Here is a 22,611-nt window from a genome sequence, read left to right as displayed (position 1 = left end):
CTTTCAAAAATGCCCAGGGACGAAATTGGTTTTTTCTGTACAGAATACGTTCTATAATTTTTTCTCCTAAACTATGCAGTTAATAAAAAAAAACGAAGTTCACATTCGTGATAGTGTGTGGTATGTGCATTAAATCTAAAATAAACAAGCAAATCTAAACAATCAACTTGTCGACCCGTGTCGATCTCTTGTGCAATCAATCACTCTGCAAGCTCTTTTCAACGGTAGAATAATTTATGGCACTCCCTATTTCGTACTGAAAAATGCATTCGTAGAGAAGCTATCATAACTCATAAGGTAACCAAAATCGCAACTCCCATTTAGGGCTTCCGCTGAGAAAATACTTCCGAAGGTGGGCGTGCACAATCATGGCAGGAACAAGCCGAAGCACACAAGGCTAGTCAACTAGAACGGCTGAAGCTCTCGCCCACTGGAAGATCAGTACTTTGACGGCTGAGCCATGGCGATACCTAATAGCCGACATGAACACGGACCGAAAGGAAGCGATTCCTCCAAACATCCGCGAATGTTTCTGCATTGCACGAACTCCACGCAACATGCACCCCACGTATCACAAGGAAAAAAGGGAAGCACGAGTGAAGGTTCAACGGCAAAATCACCGCCAAGACAGGAATGCCGAATGTACAGACGTAGCCAAGTAGCCTAGTAGAGACCCCTACACTGTGGGAATCGTTGATTCTCGGGGCATAGAGCTCGCATTTGTCACATTTCGCGCTTGAAGCCGAAAACTGCAGAAAAGCCGGCAATTGCACTCGCTACCACCACGTGCTTAGATGCAGCTGTGGTCTTTACAGATTCGCAAGCAGCCTTTCAAAACTGCTCCAAAGGCGTGTATCTATCAAAACACTCAGGATATTTAAGCACCGAAACATCCTGATACCGTACACCTGTGCGGCATGGGATTCTGTGCACGGGTGGCTGCAGGAAAACGAGGCACCGCACTTCGCGGCTCGTGATGACGCTTGCCAGGCTGTCTCTTCCCACTCTCGAGACGCCAGTACTGCATCCGCAGAGCTCAAGTCCGTACCCAATACCTTCTCTGAAATGCTGCAACATCAGGGGGTGGCACGCAGAGCACCCTGCAACTAATTCGAAGCTCAGCAAAAAGGACAGCACCATACAGAGCAACACTTACACGCTCGTTGTACTAATGGACAGACTGTACCCAACGTTACATGAATATCTTTGCCCAATTTGAGGTGTACCTGCCACCTTGGCCTACGTAATCTCTGCGTGCCCACGCAGTATACATACAGACACATCGCTTTCACCGAATACGTGCGAAGCCACTTTAGCAAACAAATACCTCCTCGACACGGGGGAAACCAATCACGCATTGAAGGACTTTGACCAACAATGACGTCTCGTCGTCCGGGCCAAGGAGGCAGCTAAGTCCAGAGGGTTCCTGAAATGAGGAGACCTTCCACCCAGGGTACAAGCGTTACTCGCACCACTATATTCCATGTCGTCAAATAAACGTTCATTACCTACTCCTCATCCTGATAAGCTCTGCTGCAAGTTTTCTTTTTTTGTATTTTGTTTCCTTCCTGGGCTTACGGTGTGCCGTTGTGTAAAAAAAAACAAAACGTGTGTTTGCCGTGGGCCTGTATTCCAGAGGCGTCCGTGCCTGTTTCAGTTACACTTCATCATCCGTCTACCCTGTGTAGCTTTTACGTTGCGTATTTTCGCTGCCTGCCTGCCTGCTACCCGTTTTCCTGGTCTTTGTTAGATCACTTGCTTTTTCTTCTCGATTTTGCACTGCTATTTGGTTGCGCGTCTACCCGAGCCGTCCCTAGCGACCATGTTGCGCTCCCCAATCAAGCCCACGAAAAATGATCTATGGGCAGCTCTGTCGATTCTAGCTTCCCGCTGGATGTTTCTTTACAACGCGTGGAGGTGACCCAGATTCCAGAAACTAGTGCTTTCGGTTCTGCCTACTGTGTGGTCCTCCACCATGACAGCTTGGCTTAGGCTCAGATGTTGTGCTGCTACGCCAGAAGACGTGGGTTCCGTTCATGGCCATGTCAGTGGAATTGTTTGTTTGCGGGAAATACAAGTAAACCTTGGTATCCAAGTATAGGCACAAGCTAAAAAACTTCAGGTTTCGACACGTGATATGACGCTAGAATTTACATATTTTGTGCACTTGACGACCTTGTCTGGTACTCACGGAATGGCCACCCGACAGTGGTGCTGCGTGGGCCTTGGCACAATGAGTGGGTGACGTGCGAACTTGCACTCGCCTGTGCTTAAAGCAACATGTGGAGTAGTGGTAGCGCACAAGCTGCAAGAGTGCGAGTGTTCTTGACGCATGATTAAGCCTGCCGTTAACAAATAAGCTGTGCTGTTGTTCACTGTATTGCCAATGGTGCTTTGCAAACTTGACGTGCTTGACGTGGAAAAGCGCAGATTCTTTCCCATAAGCTTAGAAAAGCGTGCCAACATTGCAGTGCACTGTTGGCGCTACGGCGAACAGCAGAACGGCTCCTGGGTGATCACTATCAGTCATTATGTGTCACGAACACTCTCACCCTTGCGCAATTGCACAATGCAACAGCTTGCTTCCACCAGCTTGCTACCACAGTCGCATGCCAATCCGTGCGTACTATACTTCTCTTGTAAAGCATATGGTATAGCAAGGAGTGTGTGTGTAGCCATTTTGTTCACTTTGAATAAATTTCTCTTGGCCTCATAAATAGAGCACTTAAATAAAATGGAAATGAAGTTTCCTTTGCTTGCCTTGCGATAGTTGTGTTTAAAAGAATATACAAATTATATTTTATGACAACATAACATTGGATAATACAGAAAATTTGTTGGCGCCTGTTTTGTTAATATCATGCAAACTTAATGTAAACAGATGGCAGAAAGCGCATGAACGACACATTCAAATTTGTTTTAGGAACCTGCTACTCATGAAAACTACTAACAATGAAACAATACCTAGGAATGAACGAGGACACAATACCTTCAAATGAACGTCCAACGATGTTTTATTACCCACTCGCTTATTTACATTGCCCGAGGAGAGGCGTCACATGACATATGATGCGCACTAAGACACTCCGTTAGAAATGACAACTCTTTTTTCCTTAGGATGAGCGACAGACCGCTGATGCGCATGGTATCCAAGGAAGAGACACCCTCATCAATGGGTTACTGAGAAACTGATTTTTCTGTGAACATGTGTAATGCGATGCCTTTCCTCGGGCAATATAAGTGAATGTGGTAATAAAATAAAACATTCTGTGGGAAGTTAGCGCCTGTGCTGCATGTCCTCTTTTTGTGCCGCCATTAGTTCAGCGCTGTTTTTTCGTCGTCACCTTGTACCAGCTAACCCCAATTCAACAGTGCGGAAAAACTATGTTTAGACGCTGCTTGCGTCAGCGTTGCGAGGCGAGAGAGCTTGGAAGAGCAGGATAGGAAAGAGAGGGGTGACGCGCATGCTCAACAAGGGTAGTCACGCCATACACCGGATTGAGCACAACCATGCGATACTTCGCATTTAATATGCCAGACTTATAACGTATCTGATTACTTACCAGTAAATAAGCGACCCCGTTGATCGCTGCAGACGTCACATCGTTGTGCTTCCGCAGCCTGTGTTGATGGGGGCTCAGTATTATCGCATCAGTCTGTAGTCTTGGCAACGAGATGCATTATCCTTTCGGAATGCAGCCGTCTAAGAAGAACTTCAGCCATAACTAGGATAACTAGGCAGAAGTAAATCAACTGAAATCAATACTGGAGTTGAGCAAATACTGAGCGTGACTTGGCTGGTCTGATGAAGGAAGCTATGGCACCGGACTAGCTGGGTTGGTTCCATGATATATTTCAGCGCGCACATGTGCAATGAATAAATAAGATATTAAAATAATATTGAGTCATCCTATGCTCGAAAGGATGACTTATGGTTTGCTGATTGCCCCCTTTCCTCCAATCACTCCTTCATCTATTACGAGCATTCTAGCCTCATTTAGATGTCTATTGATAACACTACGAAAAGATGACTTATGGTTTGCTGATCGCCCCCTTTCCTGCAATCACTCCTGCATCTATTACGAGCCTTCTAGCCTCATTTCGATGTCTATCTATAATAGTACTTGTGACTATCATTCTTACTCACGGGGCGCATCTGGTGAGGTACCAGGCTCTCAAATCGTGTCGATATGCTCATTATTTTGGGAGTAAACGACTGAATAAGCATTTGCATTTTCATGCATATGCATTGGCACGTATCTTTGTGTTTTTGTTGTGAAATCATAAGTAGTCGGAAGTCAGTGTTTGTATTTATTCATCCCTCCTTTTCTTTTCATCAGCTATATGAAGTGCGCGCGCGTTTTACCGATTCATTCACGCATCACATACATTCATACATCACCGATTTAGAGATTGAATTCTTAGTTGAACACGCCGGCCATGGTTCTTGTCCCGTAAAGCACGCTTCCCCTTAGTGACAGAAGCAGCAGCCTCTCCGTAAAACACCTCCCTCTCGGTGCTCTCGCATCCCGGAGGAGGAGGAGCAACGTCTGAGTGAAGTGCAAGAGCGTGCACCGCGCGAGACGGAAAGATGAGCGCTCTCATCTTTCCGCCGCGAGGAGAAAGCAACCGCAACAGCAGCAATAAAGCAAATAGGAAGAGGGTGCGTACGTGCGTGCGTGTGAGCGGACGGGGCTTCACTCTCCACTTGCCGAGGCTACCGAAAGGCGGCGCAGCGTCGCGATCGGCGGCGCTGTTCAGGCGCTCTGCCGCCGTCAATCGACCGCGCGCGAACCACGTGCTCGTAGCGGGGCGCTCTTGGCAGGCGCCTGCGAAGAAAGCGCACAGCAGCGGCGTCACAGTACGCGCGCTCCGCTCGTGCGTTGCGCAGCCGCGGTCTGCAGCGACCCCACGCCAGGTCTGAGCCGCGCCTTGTGCTCTCCGTGTGTGTCTTCTGGAGGGTGCGCGCTTCTCCACTGTTTTCTGAGGTGGATATACACGTGCCACGAGGAGACGACGCGTTGGCCGTCGCTGTAGCAGAGAAGGCAATGCGCTTCCCGTGTGGAGTCCTCGCCGCGTTGCTGGTGGTGCTCACGCTTGCGGTTGCCGTCCTGTGCGAGAACGACGGTGGCAGCCTCATGGTTCCCACGGTAGTGACCACTCAGGATACTCCGCGCGTCGAAGAGGCTGGCGAGACAAAAGCGGCGGAAAATGGTGAGTCTACGACCATCTACTCCGGTCGACTAAAAGTTCTGGTTTTAACGATGGCTTTAAACTACTACACAGACACCGGTGCCAGCCTCCGAACCACGTTGCACGTGTAGATTCAGTGGGCGAGGCCTCATGCGTGGTCGCCCTGATAGACATCGGCCTCAGTCGCAGACATCGCCCTCAAGAATATTGCTGAGTTAGATAATTAGTATGGGAAACATAAGCTTCCACAAGTGTACTGGTAAACATCGTGAACCGGCGGTGGTTCCTTCACCTTCTGAGTGTAAGCATAGTTGCGATTCGCGATAGTTTGGGCCCCGTTATCGTGGACATGACCTTCTCAGTTTGGCAACCATCAGTGCTCAGGGTGGCAGATAAATAGAAAGATAGTTATCTGCAAGTGTCTTAGTTGAACTCCCTCACATCCATCGTTGGAACCTTGATAGAATTTCCGGAAATGCGGCGGGAATCAAGAAATAAACTTGCATGCTTGCAGAAAATGCCGATTCCTTGTGCAATCGTTAAGCCATGTTGGGCAGCTGACAGCACCTACAACAGTTAAGTTTTTTTTTTTTTCGCACACTCGATAGGTTGAGAGCGTCCCCGACGTTATGATAGGCTCGACGATGGCGCGGCTCAAGTGCGCTTCACCGCAACCCAAAAGATTAGTTTGACAACATAAGGTGTGCGGGCATTTTCGCAAGTCTTTAAGGCTGTCGATGGGAATTCATAAAATTGCGACATCGGCGTTCACTGAAACTCTCTAGCAGCCTTTTCATCTCTTGCGTACTGGCGAAAGAAAAAAGTACAAATACACGAGGTGCACCGCGAGTTATGCTATGTTTCCCTGTGGATTTCTTTGCTAAATCGTTGTAGTTAGCGCCGACGCCTCAAGACAGAAGACTGCAATCACCCTGTTTATTCGCCAAGTTTTTTTCTGCAGAAGAACTTGCTTTACATTGAAGCTGTGTACGGGCAGGCAAAACGAGAATTCGACTGCCCTGTGCACGTGAAAACTCGTTGCTCGTCTGTGCTCGTCTGTGCTACAGAAGTTTGGAGAGTCTCGCAACTCGCCACTGGTCTACTAGAAATGCGGAAAATCGAATCACTCACCACTAGATTACAAGGCAGGAAGCGAACACACGACTTGCCTTGATTACGTAATGGATATGTGGCTCGACTGCTGACGCGTAGGTCGAATGCCGGCTGTGGCAGCAGCATTTTCGGAAGAGGTGAGAGTGCTTCAGGGGCCCGTGTGGTCAGATTTAGGTGCATAGTAAGGAGTCCCAGGTTGTAGAAATTTTCGCAGCCCACCGTTACGCCGTTCCTCGTAATCATATCGTGGTTTGGCAACGTTGAACTCGAATTATTATTATTATTATTATTATTATTATTATTATTATTATTATTATTATTATTATTACAATGGAGCACCCAGGCGACAAACGTAACCTATAATTGGTAGACGGATAAAATGCTGGAATTAACATATTGACACACACAGAAGCTGCGCGTATCAGATTCGCCGGTAAACTGCCTGTACAGAGTGCGTTGACAGCGATTTTTTTTTATTATTTAGCCACTCTCAGTAATATTACGTTTGTTGCCCCAGTTAGCTGGTTCGCTTTTATCTGCGAACTTTGCTAACATAGCAACCACTTGTGAATAGTAAACCTGCTTCATAGAACAAAACTTTTGAAAGACGCATTTTTCTTTAATACGGTTTCTTAACACTTCACCAACACCGACAGACGTAGCTATATGCAATATACGGGCGCTGGAAACGCCGCACATGCGTGCAATCGTGTTTTGTGGGATTCACTTTTTTCGTACGGTTGCCATTGACACCAAGACAACCGATGAAATATTGTTTGAGCAGTACGCTTTCACATAGGATTCACATAATCGTCGTAGTTCAGCAGTACTGCTTTTAAGCTTTTAAGGGCAATGTGTGCAATTACAGCAACGCCTACCAATGAAATCGATGTTTATTATCAATACACGGCAGATGCAAACGTTTCTATAGCTATAGCTAAAGGAACTCTTTGAGGGCACGATTAATTATATATTCCCAAGAAAAGGTATTAATCGTGGAACCATGGCAGGGTGATGTTGGAGCTTTTCTGCGGTTTGTATATAGACTGGTAAGTCCTTAGTGAACTGAGCACAGTGCTGTGCTGTTTGAGTAATGATACACACTGCAAGAAACGCACGGGTGGAGTGTAAGTGCCAGTCACATCATGGTATTTTTTCTATACGTGCTAATTACCAAAAGCTTACTGCGATATTATGCAACTTAATGTTCTTTCCATTACTTTCTTCCTGCGTGTATCGGAGACATCAGACACGCCTTGGGTGAACGATATATTCGACCACTAATAGTGTTCCCTACGGGCGTTGGTTGTTTTACTTCCGTGGACTTGTATTAATCAGTATGTTCATACTACTAAATCGAGTCATTAAAGTATGCATGCTTCCCAACTCAACTTTCTTCAAATGCACCCTTCGTTATTTATTTTTTCTTTCAGCTAATACTGTATGCAGTGAAGGCATCTTACGACAGCTCAATAGAACTTATTGCTGCGCAATTTGCCCGGGACTCACCTTCTGCGTAACCTACAGTTTTCGGCTTCTAATGCATGCCCTACTTGATCGTGTCTCCTTACGATATAATAAGATATTAAGGTGAAAGCCTTGGACGCTTCATCAAACGCGAAAGGTCCGTGTGGTCAGATTTGGGTGCACGTTAAGAGAACAGCAGGTGGTCGAAATTTCCGGAGGCCTCCACTACGGCGTCTCTCATAATCATATGCTGGCTTTGAGACGTTAAACACCGCATATCAATCTATCAAGCGCGAAAAGTGATGGTCGGTGGCGCCAGCGTCATCGAGAATGACGCAATAAGCAACGTGATTAGTGATTAAATCTTGATGACGTCACTATGTGACTCAATCTGACACCAAAATTTGTGACGTCACTACGACGTTACACCATGACGCCATCCCATCACACAAAAAGATGGTTTCAGCCTTCGAGTATTTTATGGCGAATGCATGAGAGATTGTATGAGCTTTCTTTTTACCATGTACTTGTGTAGTATGATATAATGGACACATTACTTATATAGTGACAATCAATACGTCAACAGCTTGTTCATTCTGCAATTACCTATAGTCTTTTTTTCTGTTAGAATATTCAGAAACTGCAGCCGTGGTCGCAGACTTCCTTTACTGACGTCATTTCGCTTGGCGCGGGGAGACGACCGCGTGGGATCTCGTGCATGCGTGGGATCCTGTTTTTTCGTGACGTTGCCTTAAGCGAAGAGGCCAGAGTGCACGGTTGTTTCCCTGACTCTGTGGGAGTTGTGCCGAATGTCTGTCTTTCAGCCTGAAAAGGCGTGTCGCACTTCAGAACTGTTTTGCCGCCACGGAAAGCCGACGCATACACTCGTGGTGTAGAGGACACTATAGTCTTCGCGCATCACGTATTCCGACACTTGAAATCCTGTGCGGTTGGTAATGAACAACAACAATAACAAAATACTTGTGAGGTCCTTGAGAAATATGTCCAGATGGCGGACAGTTTTCCAGCTTAAGTTATGTTCTTTTAGACTTTCTTTGCTACACAAACGTGTCATTCACGTTGATGCGATGAAGAAATTGTTCGAAACGCAGTGACACGTGCTTGTATGCGAGCCAAAAGCATTCCGAATTACTCCGATATCATTTGACTGTACCGATTGATATGTGGGGTCCATGTTAAGAAAAACCACCATTTGATTATGAGAAACGCCGTAGTTGAGGGCTCTGGAAATTTTGGCCACCTGGGGTTCTTTAACGTGTACCAAAATCTGAGCATACGGGCATACAAAATTAGATAAATATACATAAGAAAGAGTGGTAGATACCACACTAAGAAAAACAGTATTGTAAACAAACATGGCTGTGATTCACAATGTCATGGAAACACTAAGCGGAAAATAGATAGTACAAAAAGAAATCGCTCCGAAAATATATAGAAATGTTTCGTTTATGCCTCCATTCAGGTTTGGAAAAAGCACTTTCTCATCTGTTTGCGCGTCAAAGTATTTGGGGTAAATATTTTCCTTTCACTTCACAATGAAGGTATATACTATGTCTCAGTGACTGTGATAATTTGTTCGCCTGCATAATATCGGCCGTCTGTCCTGGCTACGAGTCCACGTGTTTGAGTGGCCATTCTATTTTCTTGTTTTGGGATCCTTTATCTGGATCCGGTAGTATCGTGTTGCACTGGTAGAGATTGTTTACGCTGTTCAATATTCGAGCCCCGTTCTGACGTCTACAGTCGTGCGCTATGAACACACCACGGCAGATATTCCAGGCTGCCTCTTACGAGGTGAACTTTGTTTCTTTTTTATCATATTTATTTAAAAAAGTAGTTGCAGTTTCCTTCTACCCAACAGAAGTACCTTGGTAAGTATCAGACAAACTGGGCTTTCTTTATCCGGTCGTCGCTTAATCAATTTCGTTTCGCGGGAAGCAAGAAGCAAGCGCGGATGCCGTATATTATGCGCAAAAACAACAACGAAAGAAGTGGAAGTGAAACGAAAGAACAACAAGATGCTGCCGCACAAAACGGAAGCGCCGAGGAGCAGGAAGATCCGTTATTTGACCGGAACTGCCCGGCGTGTTCACTTTTTCCGGAGGCCGTAGCACACGCACTGCCAGAAGAAGCGACGGAAGCAGGCCACGCACGATTCACTGCGAAAATCTGGCTCCTCGAGAGCACGCATGACCGATGAGAGGAACACGATCACAGAGGTGCGCGCACGCGCTTGCCACACTCACGACAACAAAAGAACGAAAAACAAAACAAAAGCGAACGGGCCAGAACTTTCTTATTTCGGCCCAAGCGGCCTTGGGTTCCCGAGAACACTTTTTCGCGTACTTCTAGTGGCGCTACTACGCATTTTACTTTGTCCTTCGCTTCCCTAGCGCCTACCAAGAAGCAACCGAAGTACTTTGTCAAGTCCTTTGTTCCTACCGCTTTGAAATGGGAGACGCCCGCTTCTTCCCATTCCCCCAGCTGTCTCGCCGAGAGGGATTCGAGTACAGCTCTGCGCGTTCGAATTCGGGTTTACCATTTATTTCGCCGTTGCGTTTTTCTTCTGAGCGCCCGTCTCGTGATCTTACGTGACGATAAAATAGCAAAAAAGTGAAGCAGACCTCAAGCGATAGTTGTCTCTTTTTTTATCGCAACGTCTTTAGGTCTCTGATGTTCTATTTCGCGTCGTCACTGCATTTTTCAGGCTCTGGCGATCTTCAATCGCCACTCACTCATCGCCGACGCTTCAAACTTTATCGTCCCGGGAGATTTTAGAATACGTGGTCTGTTTGTTGCACTTTCTACCATTTTTTAAATCAATTGTTTCTTTTACCACTTGTTGGGCCTGCAGATAAAGAGACTGCAAGAAAGTTTCTTGCGTATCAACAAAAATATACCATGAAAATATAAGTTGGTGACGTATCTGTGTGTCATTCGCATCTAAATATTTCTCCTCCATCTCTTTTTTTATTATGGCTGTTTTGATCTCCGCTTCTTTCTAGAATGCGTACTCCTCGAAATGATAACATTGAAGACATCACCAAAAATATCGCTTCTACGTTACTTCTTTCGTATACTGACTGCACAGAAAGATGTCAAACATTAGGAGAGTATACTGAAAACAAAGTTTCTACACCTAGACCACTACACCGTTTCGAAAAATAAACGTTTATTCCTCCTCCTCCTCCTTGTGAAATAATGGTTAATGTTTAGTGTTATTCGCAACAGAAGAAACGCCAGGCTTGCGCGGAAGGCGCAGCACAGTCACAGCGATAGCTAGAAAAAGCGGCCTTTCAGAGCCTTTTCAAAACACTAATTGGGTAGCCACTGCAAGTACACTTGCTTGATACCCACCAGGGCATTAATAACAAACTTTTGAGTGGTAGGTTGGCATTCGCTCTGCTATTTTTTGTCATTCTGAGGGGAGTGGTATCCGCTAAACACTTGCAAGGAATTTAAGGCCGATTGTTCATGCAGTGGCTGACGACGATGAGGAATTATGGCTGAAATGGGTATGCCCCACAGTTAATAGGTGAACAAGAACAAGCTTTTGAAATGAGTTGAAGCATTGGACGGTCAACTCGTTCTGCTATTCGCATTGTGCGACGACTGGTTGTCCTTTCGCTGTTTTAAAACGCTTTATAAGTCGCATTAACACGATTGCTTTCCCGACATCAAGCCTGCCTAAGGCAAGCTTGCCAAAAGTCGCAAAAACCAGCGTAGATGACCTGTTTATGTTGTTGGAACTTTAATCACTATGGAAAAGTCGCATGATTGATAGACACGCCGAGCCACCACGGTTGACGAGATTTGTCTTCTGATTTCATGCGTTAAAGAAAAAAATACCAGCGTAGCTCATTGGTAGAATACTGGGCTGACACCCAGTGGATCTGGGTTCGAGCCCCGCTGTGTCTTTGGTGCTATGTTTTTTTTTTAATTTCTCGCGCTGTGGTTGCGCACACAGGTGGCGACGGCGGACAACTGCGCGTGACCCGATTGTGATCTCATAACAGCTTTCGCTGTAAAAGCGCCTCAAACTGGTTGTTCGTCTGAGGTAGCTCTATGTAAGTCTGGTTTGGACGAAGTTATAAATACATTCATGGGATTTTCAGTCAGCCTAAAATACGCTCTTCATACGAATTCTAAGTACTTCGTAACCGGCAGACCGTCGTTCCTCAGCGCGTAGGAATGTCTGCGTAGGAGTTCGTGATATTGGTAGAGTTTCAACAGATTGAGTACGGCAAAACATTCTTCTCGCTTTCTAGTGACAATGTGAAACAGTTCGAAGTTTTAAAATGTCAGGAACGCACAAGTCAAGCGAAATGCTACCGCGCGCGTTGGTGCTGAAATACCCACTTCTTGTTCTATTATGAGCTTGCTTCCCAAAAAGATTAAAAACATTTTAAACAGCAAAAGAAGAAAAAAGGAAAAGTTCAACGAGAAAGTTATTCTGCTTGAAAAAACACCATGCAGACACACTACATTATTTCTCCAAGCGACGCGCTTACTGTTTAAAAATTTCATTCTAGAATTCGGGATCAGATGCTTCTTATAGTCGCCTGGCGTGTTCACCCTGTCTTGCAGTCACCATCGTCGTGCTTCGAGAAGCGAGTGGACTCCATCGGGCCTCATCTTCGCGCGGCGAATATTGGTTTCTGCCTCCACGTTTGCATCGAAACTGCAGGAGTAATCTTCGAGTGCATTTCTATGCATGTATGCAGCCAGGCACCGAGGAATCTCTTTGCGCCGACTATTGAGAAGGGTGGTGGTTGTATTGCAAGAAACAAGCAGCGCGACAGAGAAAGTTGCTATACGAGTGGAGACTCGGGCGTCTTCATGTCGCTCCTCGGCGAATGGACGCTTTGCTATCGCGACGTAGTTTTGTGTCGTAGATTTGCGACAAGTGCACTGTGCCGTAGGACACCTGTAGGAAGTCTGTTCTGTTCTGTTCTGTTCTGTTCTGTTCTGTTCTGTTTTAACTGTTTTGCTGTGGAGAGGTTGAGGAGCCTATTGCCTCGGCTACTCCATATCACAAAGTTCTGCAGCGAAAAATAAAATAATAATACAGAACGGTACCCAAAAATTAACAATACGGAAAAGGAAAAAAAACACATAATAGCACACTGAAACCACTTCAAATAACATGCCAATACACAGTTTTCTTCACGCAGTTCACACAGTCATAAACTACTTACACACACACCTTACTACTCTAATGCCAGTATATACATGACCACACTTTACATAATACCCATTTCTGGCTGTCAGTCATAGGCGCTTGTCCAGTCCGGTCTCCACTAGAAAGTCTGTCAGGAAGATTATTGCCTTTTTCTGAAGATGCATCTCAGGCCATGGTCCAAGTAGTTTCTTTATTGTGAGGGGCCGTCTGTCCAAACTTGCTAATTTGTTCTTTAATTTTTCTCTTTCCTTCGCGTATTTAACGCACTCCAAAAGAATATGGCGAACACTTTCTTCTGCATGATCACAATGGCATTCCGGTGAGTTGGATCGATGTATCTTGTGCCGGAAGCTGTTTGTGTATGCTACTTCCAATCTAAGTCGGTGGATCAATGTCTCTAGGTGTCGTGGAAGGCCTGTCGCTATGGAAAATTTTCTGTGTGGATCAACTTCATAAAGTACCGTTTCCTTTGATTTAGGGCTCTCAAACCACTTCTCCATCGAACAATGGTTAGCTCCTTGCGATATAAAATATCGAATATCCGTCCCAGATATAGGGATTGTGCAATCCCGTCCTTCCTTCAATGCTTTCTTCGCGAGACTATCAGCATCTTCATTTCTCTTTATTCCAATGTGGCTGGGTATTCATTGGAATACGATGTTGTGACCCTGCGATGAGGCATATTCCACAGTTTCTGCGATACATTGTGGTATTTCACCATTTCTGTAAGGTGATCTCACATTTCTGATTAGCTGAAGAGCAGGTTTGCTATCAGTGCATATCACCCATTTTCGTGACTCGGGATTCTCGCAGATAAGCTTAACTGCTTCAAAGATAGCCACCAATTCTGCTGTCGTCGATGAAGATTTGTGCGATAATTTGTACATCTTCTTTTCCTGAATTTCGGGTATAATGACCGCACAGGCTGACGCTTCTTCTGTGCATGATCCATCTGTATATATCTTCGTTTTTTCATTATGCATTACATGAAGCTGATGAAGTACCAACTGTGCCGCTACTAGAGGTGCCATGTCTGCTTTCTTCTCTATGCCGTCTATTTCACGGATAACGTTGAGAAGTGGCAGCGTCCAAGGTGGTTTTGAAGGTTTCCATTGTTTAAATTCTGGTACTACTGCTTGAAATGATGATATAGTATTCTGTAGTCTCGTTGCTGTTCTTTGTGTTAGTGCACCAGATAAAAAATGACTTTCATGTTGCGTGAAAATTCTAAATAAATTTCGAGATGTTTCTTTAGTTCGCAGTACTGCCAAAGGTGGCTCTCTAGCCTCCGCATACACTAAATCACTGGAAGTTGACCGTGGTAAACCCAGCCATACCCTCAAGCTCCTTGCCAATAACAAGTGAAGTTTCCTTTCGGTAGAGGCTGGGAGTCCGTGCAGCAGGGGCAGTGAGTAAGTTACGATGGGGCGTATCCAGGCAACATGTAGGGCTAATAACGACTCTGTAGTACCACCCCATTTGGCCCCGCAGAGATGCCGGAGGATTCGAATGGCCTGATTCACTTTTTGTTCCAGGGACTGGACATGAGGCGACCATGTTAGTCTCCGGTCTAAAATTACTCCCAAGAATTTATGAGTTTTAACCAATTTAATAGGCTGATTTTGCAGAATAATCTGGAAATTTCCAGGTCTTTTTAATGTAAACGGAAGTATGGCTGTTTTGGCCAGACTCAGTGCCATACCTCTTTTTTTAGAAAATCGTCTACATTATCCAATCCTTCTTGTAGAGTTTGTTGTATATCCAAAAACGATGGACCAGACGCCCATATACTTATATCATCAACATATACTGAACATCTGATGTTGGGTGGAACATTATACGGGAGCTGCGCCATGACTGCATTAAAGAGAGTAGGGCTTAGTACGCTGCCCTGTGGCACTCCTTGGTTGACGACATGTTCTGACGTTGGGCCCTCCTGCGTAACTACAAAAATTTTCCGGTGCTTCAGGAAGTCAGCGATCCAACGCAGTATCTTGCCCTTGAATCCCTGTAATGCCAGGCCTTCCAGAACGTGAACGTGACTCACTGTGTCGTATGCTCGGTGGACATCAAGGAATACAGCGACAGTGATGTTTACTTGCGTTCGTTGGTTTTCCACATCTGTGACCAAATCCAGAATGCAGTCCATTGTGCATCTACTTCTTCTGAAGCCGGCTATGCTTTCTGGTAGTAGTTTTTTCATGTCTTGCCACCATAAAATTCGTTCATTGATCATTTTTTCCATCACTTTTGAAAAAAAACTTGTCAAACTAACCGGCCTAAACGAGTCCAACTGCATAGGGCTCTTCCCTGGCTTTAGCAACGGTACTACTTTTGATATCTTTCAACTTTCCGGAACTTTTTCTTCTTGCCAAATTGTATTATAGATGTCCAACAAGTGTAATTTTCCTTTTTTGCACAAATTAGCAAGAGCAGCGTATGTAACTCCATCTGTTCCTGGTGAACTTGTTCGTTTTACTGAAGACAACACATATTGGAGCTCCTCTGGTGTGAAGCTGTCATCCAGATCTGATGAACTGATCGCAGAGAACTTTGTTACAACCGCCGAAGCTGATTCTCCTGAGGATTTATAATCCCTAGTTTGGGCGGTCTCTCCATTTCTCAGTATAAGATCGCAAAGTTCTTCGGCAATCACACGTTCGCTAACTCCTCGAGACAGCGCTAGAGCCTGTAGTGGTCTCGAGTGGACTACTGGCTGTCGGAGGGCGCGTACCATGTTCCACAGTTGAGTCGCCGAGGTAAATGGAGAAAGTGAGGCACATAAATCTTGCCACCTTTCGGTTGAAAGCTTCTGCAGTTGGTTACGCATTGTAGTGTGTACTTTCTGTGCAACCTTGAAATCTTCTAAATTACCCGACCTGCGATATCTTCTTTCAGATCGGCGTCGTATTGCCCGAAGACTCTCATACTCAGCGTCAACACCCGAATACCCATCTGGAATGGGTACTGTACGAGTTGCTTTTGTTAGAAATTTTTTTTATCTTCGATGCATATGTTTCTGCGTCAGAACAGGGTTCAAGATTTTGTCTCTGTAGTTCTCGAAAGATTGCCCAGTTTGTAATTCTTGTTGTGCGGTTATTTCTCGTTTTCTTCAACTTTGGGTGATATATGAATACTGGCAAATGGTCACTTCTTCTTGTGTCAGCGTCTGCAGTCCAGTCTGCTCCAGCCGCTAATTCAGAGGAGCACACAGTAATGTCTAGTACGCTGCAGTAGTTATGCCCCCGTAGAAACGTTGGAGAACCATCATTTAGTATAGTGTAACCATAATCTTCGCATATTTTTACTATAGCAGATCCCCTTACACTACAACGTTCACTACCCCACAATTCATGGTGCGCGTTAAAATCACCACATATAATTATGGGATCATGGTCAGATCTACAAACTGCAGCCAACTCTGCGTATGAAACGTTTGCTTGAGGGTGCACGTAAACACTAACTACAGTTACAGTAACGCTACCAAACTTCACTTTGCATCTAACAAATTCCGGCGCATCTGTTTTTGAAGTAGCCACAAGTGTCGACGAAATATCGCGTCTCACACACAACATCACTCTGCTTTTTGCAGCCGGACGGTCTGCTTGGTACACCACATAATTGGACAAGCGAAAGTTAGTGGATACTCCTGTTTCGGAAATACACAAAATCGGAAACCCGTGCTGAGCGACGAATTTCCAAAAATCTCCACTCTTATTCTGCAAACCGTTGCAGTTCCACTGGAATATTGCACTTCTTTTGTACCAGTTAGATAGTCCGGTAGCCATGATTACGACTAGAGAAGATGCTCAACATCTAGCAGCAATTTCACTTCTGGTAAAGAACCTGCTTGTGGCAGGGATCGTAGAATTGCTTTCAGAGCCGTAAAGATTATTGGCAAAATGACTTGCTCGCTTCCGGCTGTCTCCGCCGAGGTCGCATTTCTCGATGAAGTTTTGCTCAGCAAGCTGCTGTGACCCTTCTCTTTGGTAGTCAGTGGCTCCTTGGCTGTGTCTGGCCTGGTAGAAAGTTCCACTTCAGCATGTTCCTGGGCCCGGACTTCTTTGCCAACGGGATGTTTTGGTGCTGAGCGCTTCAATACTTCCGAGTAAGAGTCGTGGCGCCACTGTTTTGCACTTCTTTGTGCCGCAGGAACATCTTCGACTATATCCGCATTGGGTGCTGGACCTTTTTGTATCTTATGGTACCCTTTTACAATTCTTTCTCTTTGTGCCGCTGATGCAAACGGTTTCGAGAGCAGCCTGAGAACGACGCCGGATGTGGTCCAGCACAGTTGGCACACTTAGGTTGACGCTTCGAGGTGCATTCTTTGTAATCATGTGCGCCCGCACATACCTTGCATCTCTTGGTTCCCCTGCAAGTCTTAGCCTTATGCCCATATCTCTGGCAGTTGTAACACCTTACCGCCGGCTCAATGTATTCCTCGACAGTGTGAACCGTAAAGCCGAGAGCAACTCTTTTTGGCAATGGCATGTCATGTCTAAACTGGAGTATTACATTACGTATGGGCTGCATTGTGGCACTTCCATCTTCATTTCTTACCCATCTCTTTTGTTGTGTGACCGAGATTACTCCAGCATCTTTAAGATAATCCAGTAGGTCATAATCACTGTATTCGAGTGGAACATCTCTTATCTTTGCTAGGGTCTTCATGTAAGACTGAGGTATCATCGCTTGTACAGGCAATCCAGCCAGACTCTTGATCAGCAGTAACTTGTTTGCCGAGTACAAAGACCGTACTCCAACACAAAAACTTCCTTCTCTGTTGATTCTTGATGATGTCACTTTCTCATTGATAGCAGAGATTATCTCAGACGCTATGCGATTGGGATTCACCTTCCAGAAGGAGTCCTCGGCAGCGATTGGTTTGAATACCACCGGTATCCCCGTAGCTCTGTTCTTGTGATGCGTGACCACCGTGTAAGCTCCCTCGTCTTCCTTGGGTGCTTCTGTATCCATCTGTGTCATGTCATTAAGGGAGTACGTCGATGTAGCGTCATCGTTGTCAACCTCTTCCTCCTCTGTACGCCTCTTCTTGCACTGCGAGGCCTCGCTGCTCTCTGTATGGGACGTCGATATTGTTGCTGAGCCTGCAGCAACTTGAAGTCGAGCGGGATGGATAAGTGGTGCTCCTCTTGGCGCTAGCGGCATCTCGTTGTCCCCCATACCCGGGCTTTGCCAGGTATGAGGCACGGGACCGCTAAGGGGCAACTCTGATCGCGATGCGTAGTGAAACTCCGACTCACCGATGTTTAGCTGCCACTCTGGAGAGAGTCCACCCACCGCACACACTGTAAAAAGATCCTGAACTCAATATAATAACTGAATTAAGAGAGCGAAATGAAGCTACGGGCTTCTTCCATTCACTTCTTCTTCCTTTTCTGTAGAAAGTCTGTAGTAGGCCTATATGTTGTCGCCTTCTCTTGGCTACTTTATGCGTCGTTCTTGTATTCTTTTCAAGAAGAGTGCTGAGATTCCAACGTGGACAAAATGGTGAGAAAACACACAGGATGAACACTGACTACCAACTGAAAGTGTATTGAAAAAAAAAACGACTAACTTTTATATACAGATATCAATCGCAACAACTAATGCGCACTATAAGGTCACGTTTACGGTTCATGCACAATTAGAGAAAGCATTTCCATGAGCATATAATTATTTATTATGAGCTATCAAGAAACATAACATTGTTATCATGAAGAGGTACGGAAGCTTGAATGCCACATTCCTCTCCCTAATTGTTAATGTTACACGCTGTTATTGCTTCTCAAAGCAACCAGACTCTTGTTTTGTGAAGAATGCTAATGCATGGAAGTGGTACGCATCTACCTTTATATATATCTTATCTAGAAGCACCGCCGTGGTGGTCTACTGGCTAAAGTACTCGGCTGCTGACCCGCAGGCCGTGGGATCGAATCCCTACTGCAGCGGCTGTATTTCCGATGGAGGCAGAAATGTTGTAGGCCCGTGTGCTCAGATTTGGGTGCACCTTAAAGAACCTCAGGTGGTCGAAGTTTTCGGAGCCCTCCACTATGGCGTCTCTCATAATCATATGGTAGTTTTGGGACGTTAAACCTCATATATCAATATCAATCAATCAATGTTCCTCTTGTGTGTGTGTGGGGGGGGGGTTGTAGGTAAGTAAATATAAAATGTGCCTCGTATGCAAAAGGGACGAAAGTTGGATTCAATTCTCAGAACGCGCGCACAGAGACAAATGCTTTATGCGACCATATCGTCTTTCAGCTTATCGCCTTGTTGAACGTGTTGGAACAGATGATAACAAAGAAGTTTTGGCCGTCAAGCGCTGTATATATATATATATATATATATATATATATATATATATATATATATACAGTTTTTTTTGTATCGAGGGACACTCTCCTGTGGCGAGCAAAACTGCAGAATAATAAATGGCCCGGACCGCTGTCTTTCTTTACATTCGCAAAGGCCACCGCCTAAATGATTTCCGCCTCTGAATGCCAACTGCCTCTGGCGTTGTGGATAAGGTTTGGGTGGGTGCATAGCAAGAACTCGTTCAGAAATGAGAAAATCTGCGCTAATTGACGCCAAAATGCCGCCAATATTATCGAGCATCCGTGTGTTATGTTCGCACACCGAGGAAACAAATTACGGCTCGTGTTATCTGTACGCGTCGCGGATGGAAGCGTGCCACGCCCTAGTATCTCCGTGCCGCCATATTGCTCTTATTTTAGGGGCTAAGCTCCTGAAACCTTGGGTCGTGTGTCCGCGATGTATGTATGTAATAGTAGTAGTAGTAGTAGTTGTAGTAGTTGTAGTAGTATAGTAATACGTAGCCACCTCCTCAGCCGGACTACTGGAGCGGCACGCGCGCACTCATTTGAATTGAGGAGGAACCCGACACATGTTAATCATAAATAAAAAGATTGTTCTTTCTGAATAAATAACCTACAGAGACGAGTATCGGTGTATTATTCTGAAATAAGGTTTGCCTTGAATTTGATGCTTACCGAAAAAAAAAACTGTTATCAGAAGGACGCACTTTGAGCACTATCTGGTTGCCACGTTGAACTCGCTGGGCGTAACCTCCTTGGTTTTAGCAAGGTTCATCGAGTGTCGGGCCGCAGTGCCATGGCCTGACACGAAGCGCATTGCCGTCAAAAAGTGCGCGCTTAGGGGTGCTTCTATATGATGAATATATGGGGAAAAGATGCGAGATGGCAGTACTTGGAGTGTTCACGAGATGGACGGACGCAGAGACAGACGCACGGACTGAAAGACAGACAGATGCACGGATGAACGCACGAACGGACGGACGGTTGGATGGATGGATGGACGCATGCATGAACAGATGCACACACGCGCGGATAGCTGCATGGACGGACGAATGGACGGATGGTCGCACAGATAGACGCATGGATGGACGGAGGCAAGAACGAACAGACGGACGGCAGAGCAGAGGGACTGACCTATGCTTCGCCCCACTCATCATCATGCACTCCGTGGATATGGTGTGATTTCTTTTTTGCTTTTGAAGAGAAGTCAATGTTGTTTCGCATTTCGGGTTGCTATTGTTTTTGTGCTGGAACGCTGCATTACAAATGACGGATGCAATTCTGTGCTCCTATTAGAGTCACTGTTTAGTTTTCTTCGGTGCGATAAGCAGTGAAACCCCTCTTGCTTTCTGTTTCTGTTTTCCTGCGAAGAATTGCATTCACTCATGTATTAGTTTCACCTTTACCACCAAGCACACGAATACACCAAGGAGAAGCGGTAACGCATAGAAAGAATGAGTAATACGAACAAATGTGGTCGTTTCTGCTTACTCAATGTTAGCTTCAAAAATGCCATAAATCTTGTAGTAATATAATATTGATGCAGAGTACAATGCAGCTTAGAAAACAACAGAAGGAGACGTGAAAGTAAGAATAACAATTATTAAATAAATAAAACTGCAAAATACACTACACAAAATAACAATAACCAAAAGAGAGCGCGAGAAAAAGCAAGGACCAGTAAGTATAAAGTACTTAGCAAACATGCAGTCAAACGATCACGGTTAAAACATGAGTGAGCTATCCAATATCAATAATATCACCCGTTGCGGCATGACGATTTTACTTTTTCTATGTAAGTGTCATATAAGAATTTAATAAAGAATGTGTTCTGCGCGAGGTAATTCGAACTTTACAAGGACAGTCTATCCTCTCAAACGTAAGCAAAAAAAGTGTTGAGGGAATGTATTTGTTAGGTGCAAAATTGCGGCTAACGAAGGAGGACTGGCTGATGTAATCACGTCGGGATGGGAGAGGTGGTAGGCTAAGATTGAATTTTCCCGCTTGTTCTGCTCGCCGTAGCGCTTGCGTTAAGAGGAAATAGGGAAAATATTTATTTATTTATTTTTTATAATATCTCATCGGCGTGTGCCAGAAGTTCGTGGAAAGCTTCCTATTTTCAAACAGTGCTAACTCACAAAAAGAAAGAAAATGTGTGTGCGTCTTCGTATGTGTGCCCTTTTTTAAGAGAAGACTATACAAACTAGTTTAAGTTACAACTCTGTTGAAACGTTTGATATTGACGAATCGCATTGTATTTTTATTATTTAATAAATGGCTTATATAACACGTTCTATTTTAGATGGTGATGTTGGAAAAAGATTTGGTAAAACGTAGCAGAGCATTTGTTTTGCTTTGTTTCTAAAATCTGTTACAAGACTATTCTAGGCTACGATAGGCGTTATGTGTGCAACAATATTGAGTAAGAACTCCTTAACTCAGCTTTCCCGGGACCGAGAAAAAAAAAAAACATGGCTTATCTCTTTTTCAACGAATCGTTATAACACGAAAGTGAAACGTGTCTTCACACAGCTAGTTGAGCGTTTATTGTGCATTGTTTCGCTACAAGGGCGAAGAACTACAGCAACAAATTGCAAAGTCATGCGAAGAACGACAAGCAGCTAGAAACTTGCAGCGCGCACTTCAATCAGAAGGCACGCTCGAAACGAGCATACACATGACGAGCGTGGACTAACAACTGTCGCCGCTCCACGCTCAAAGCACGCTGTTCAAACAGAAAGAAATCCGCACGAAACGAACGCAGAAGTATACACAGGACAAGCACGAACAACTGTCACAATCTTCGCTTCTTCGTGTGGGAGCAGCGTGCTCCTTTTGTAAACGCGGCCGCGGCAGCGAGCCTAGCGACCTTCGTGCTCTCGCAGATCACGAGTCCGATGAGCGCGCGCTCAAAGGAGAAAACACGCTTCGTGGAGGCGGCGCTCATCGAAACGCGAGAGGCGACGACCTTAAGACGCACCCAACGTGGGCGTTTCGCGCCATCTCACTACTGATGACAAAAGCGGGCTGAAGTTGCAGAGCTCTGAGGACGGTCGAATGGTATATTGTGCATATATAAATAGCTTACCAGGAACAACCCTGAAAACGCACACTTCGTGGCCTAGTGGCTAGCGAAGCGTGCTTAGGAACGAGAGGTCAATGGCTCGACGCCCCGCGACTGAACTTTTGCTGCTCGTTATTATCATTGAGATGTATTAGTCTATATTTTACAACGTCATATATACGACAAAAATACGTCATCGGAGCTGTGATGGACCCCGGTATAAAACA

At 45.2% G+C, this 22,611-nt stretch overlaps 1 protein-coding gene across 1 annotated transcript in view; it reads left to right on the top strand.

The window, feature by feature from the left end:
• The first annotated feature begins 4,881 nt into the window (after nt 1-4,881).
• LOC119171641 (uncharacterized) overlaps nt 4,882-22,611 on the top strand; it is a 199,392-nt gene continuing 181,662 nt past the window's right edge. Inside the window, exon 1 of the mRNA XM_037422429.2 lies at nt 4,882-5,214. Within this exon, the coding sequence (XP_037278326.2) occupies nt 5,049-5,214 (166 nt within the window). The 5' untranslated portion in view covers nt 4,882-5,048. The remainder of the gene's footprint in view (nt 5,215-22,611) is intronic.

Source organism: Rhipicephalus microplus, chromosome 4, assembly GCF_043290135.1.
Source record: "Rhipicephalus microplus isolate Deutch F79 chromosome 4, USDA_Rmic, whole genome shotgun sequence".
Classification (NCBI taxonomy): Eukaryota; Metazoa; Arthropoda; class Arachnida; order Ixodida; family Ixodidae; genus Rhipicephalus; species Rhipicephalus microplus.
Note: the sequence above shows the minus strand (reverse complement) of the source record. Positions and strands in the feature narration are given on the sequence as shown.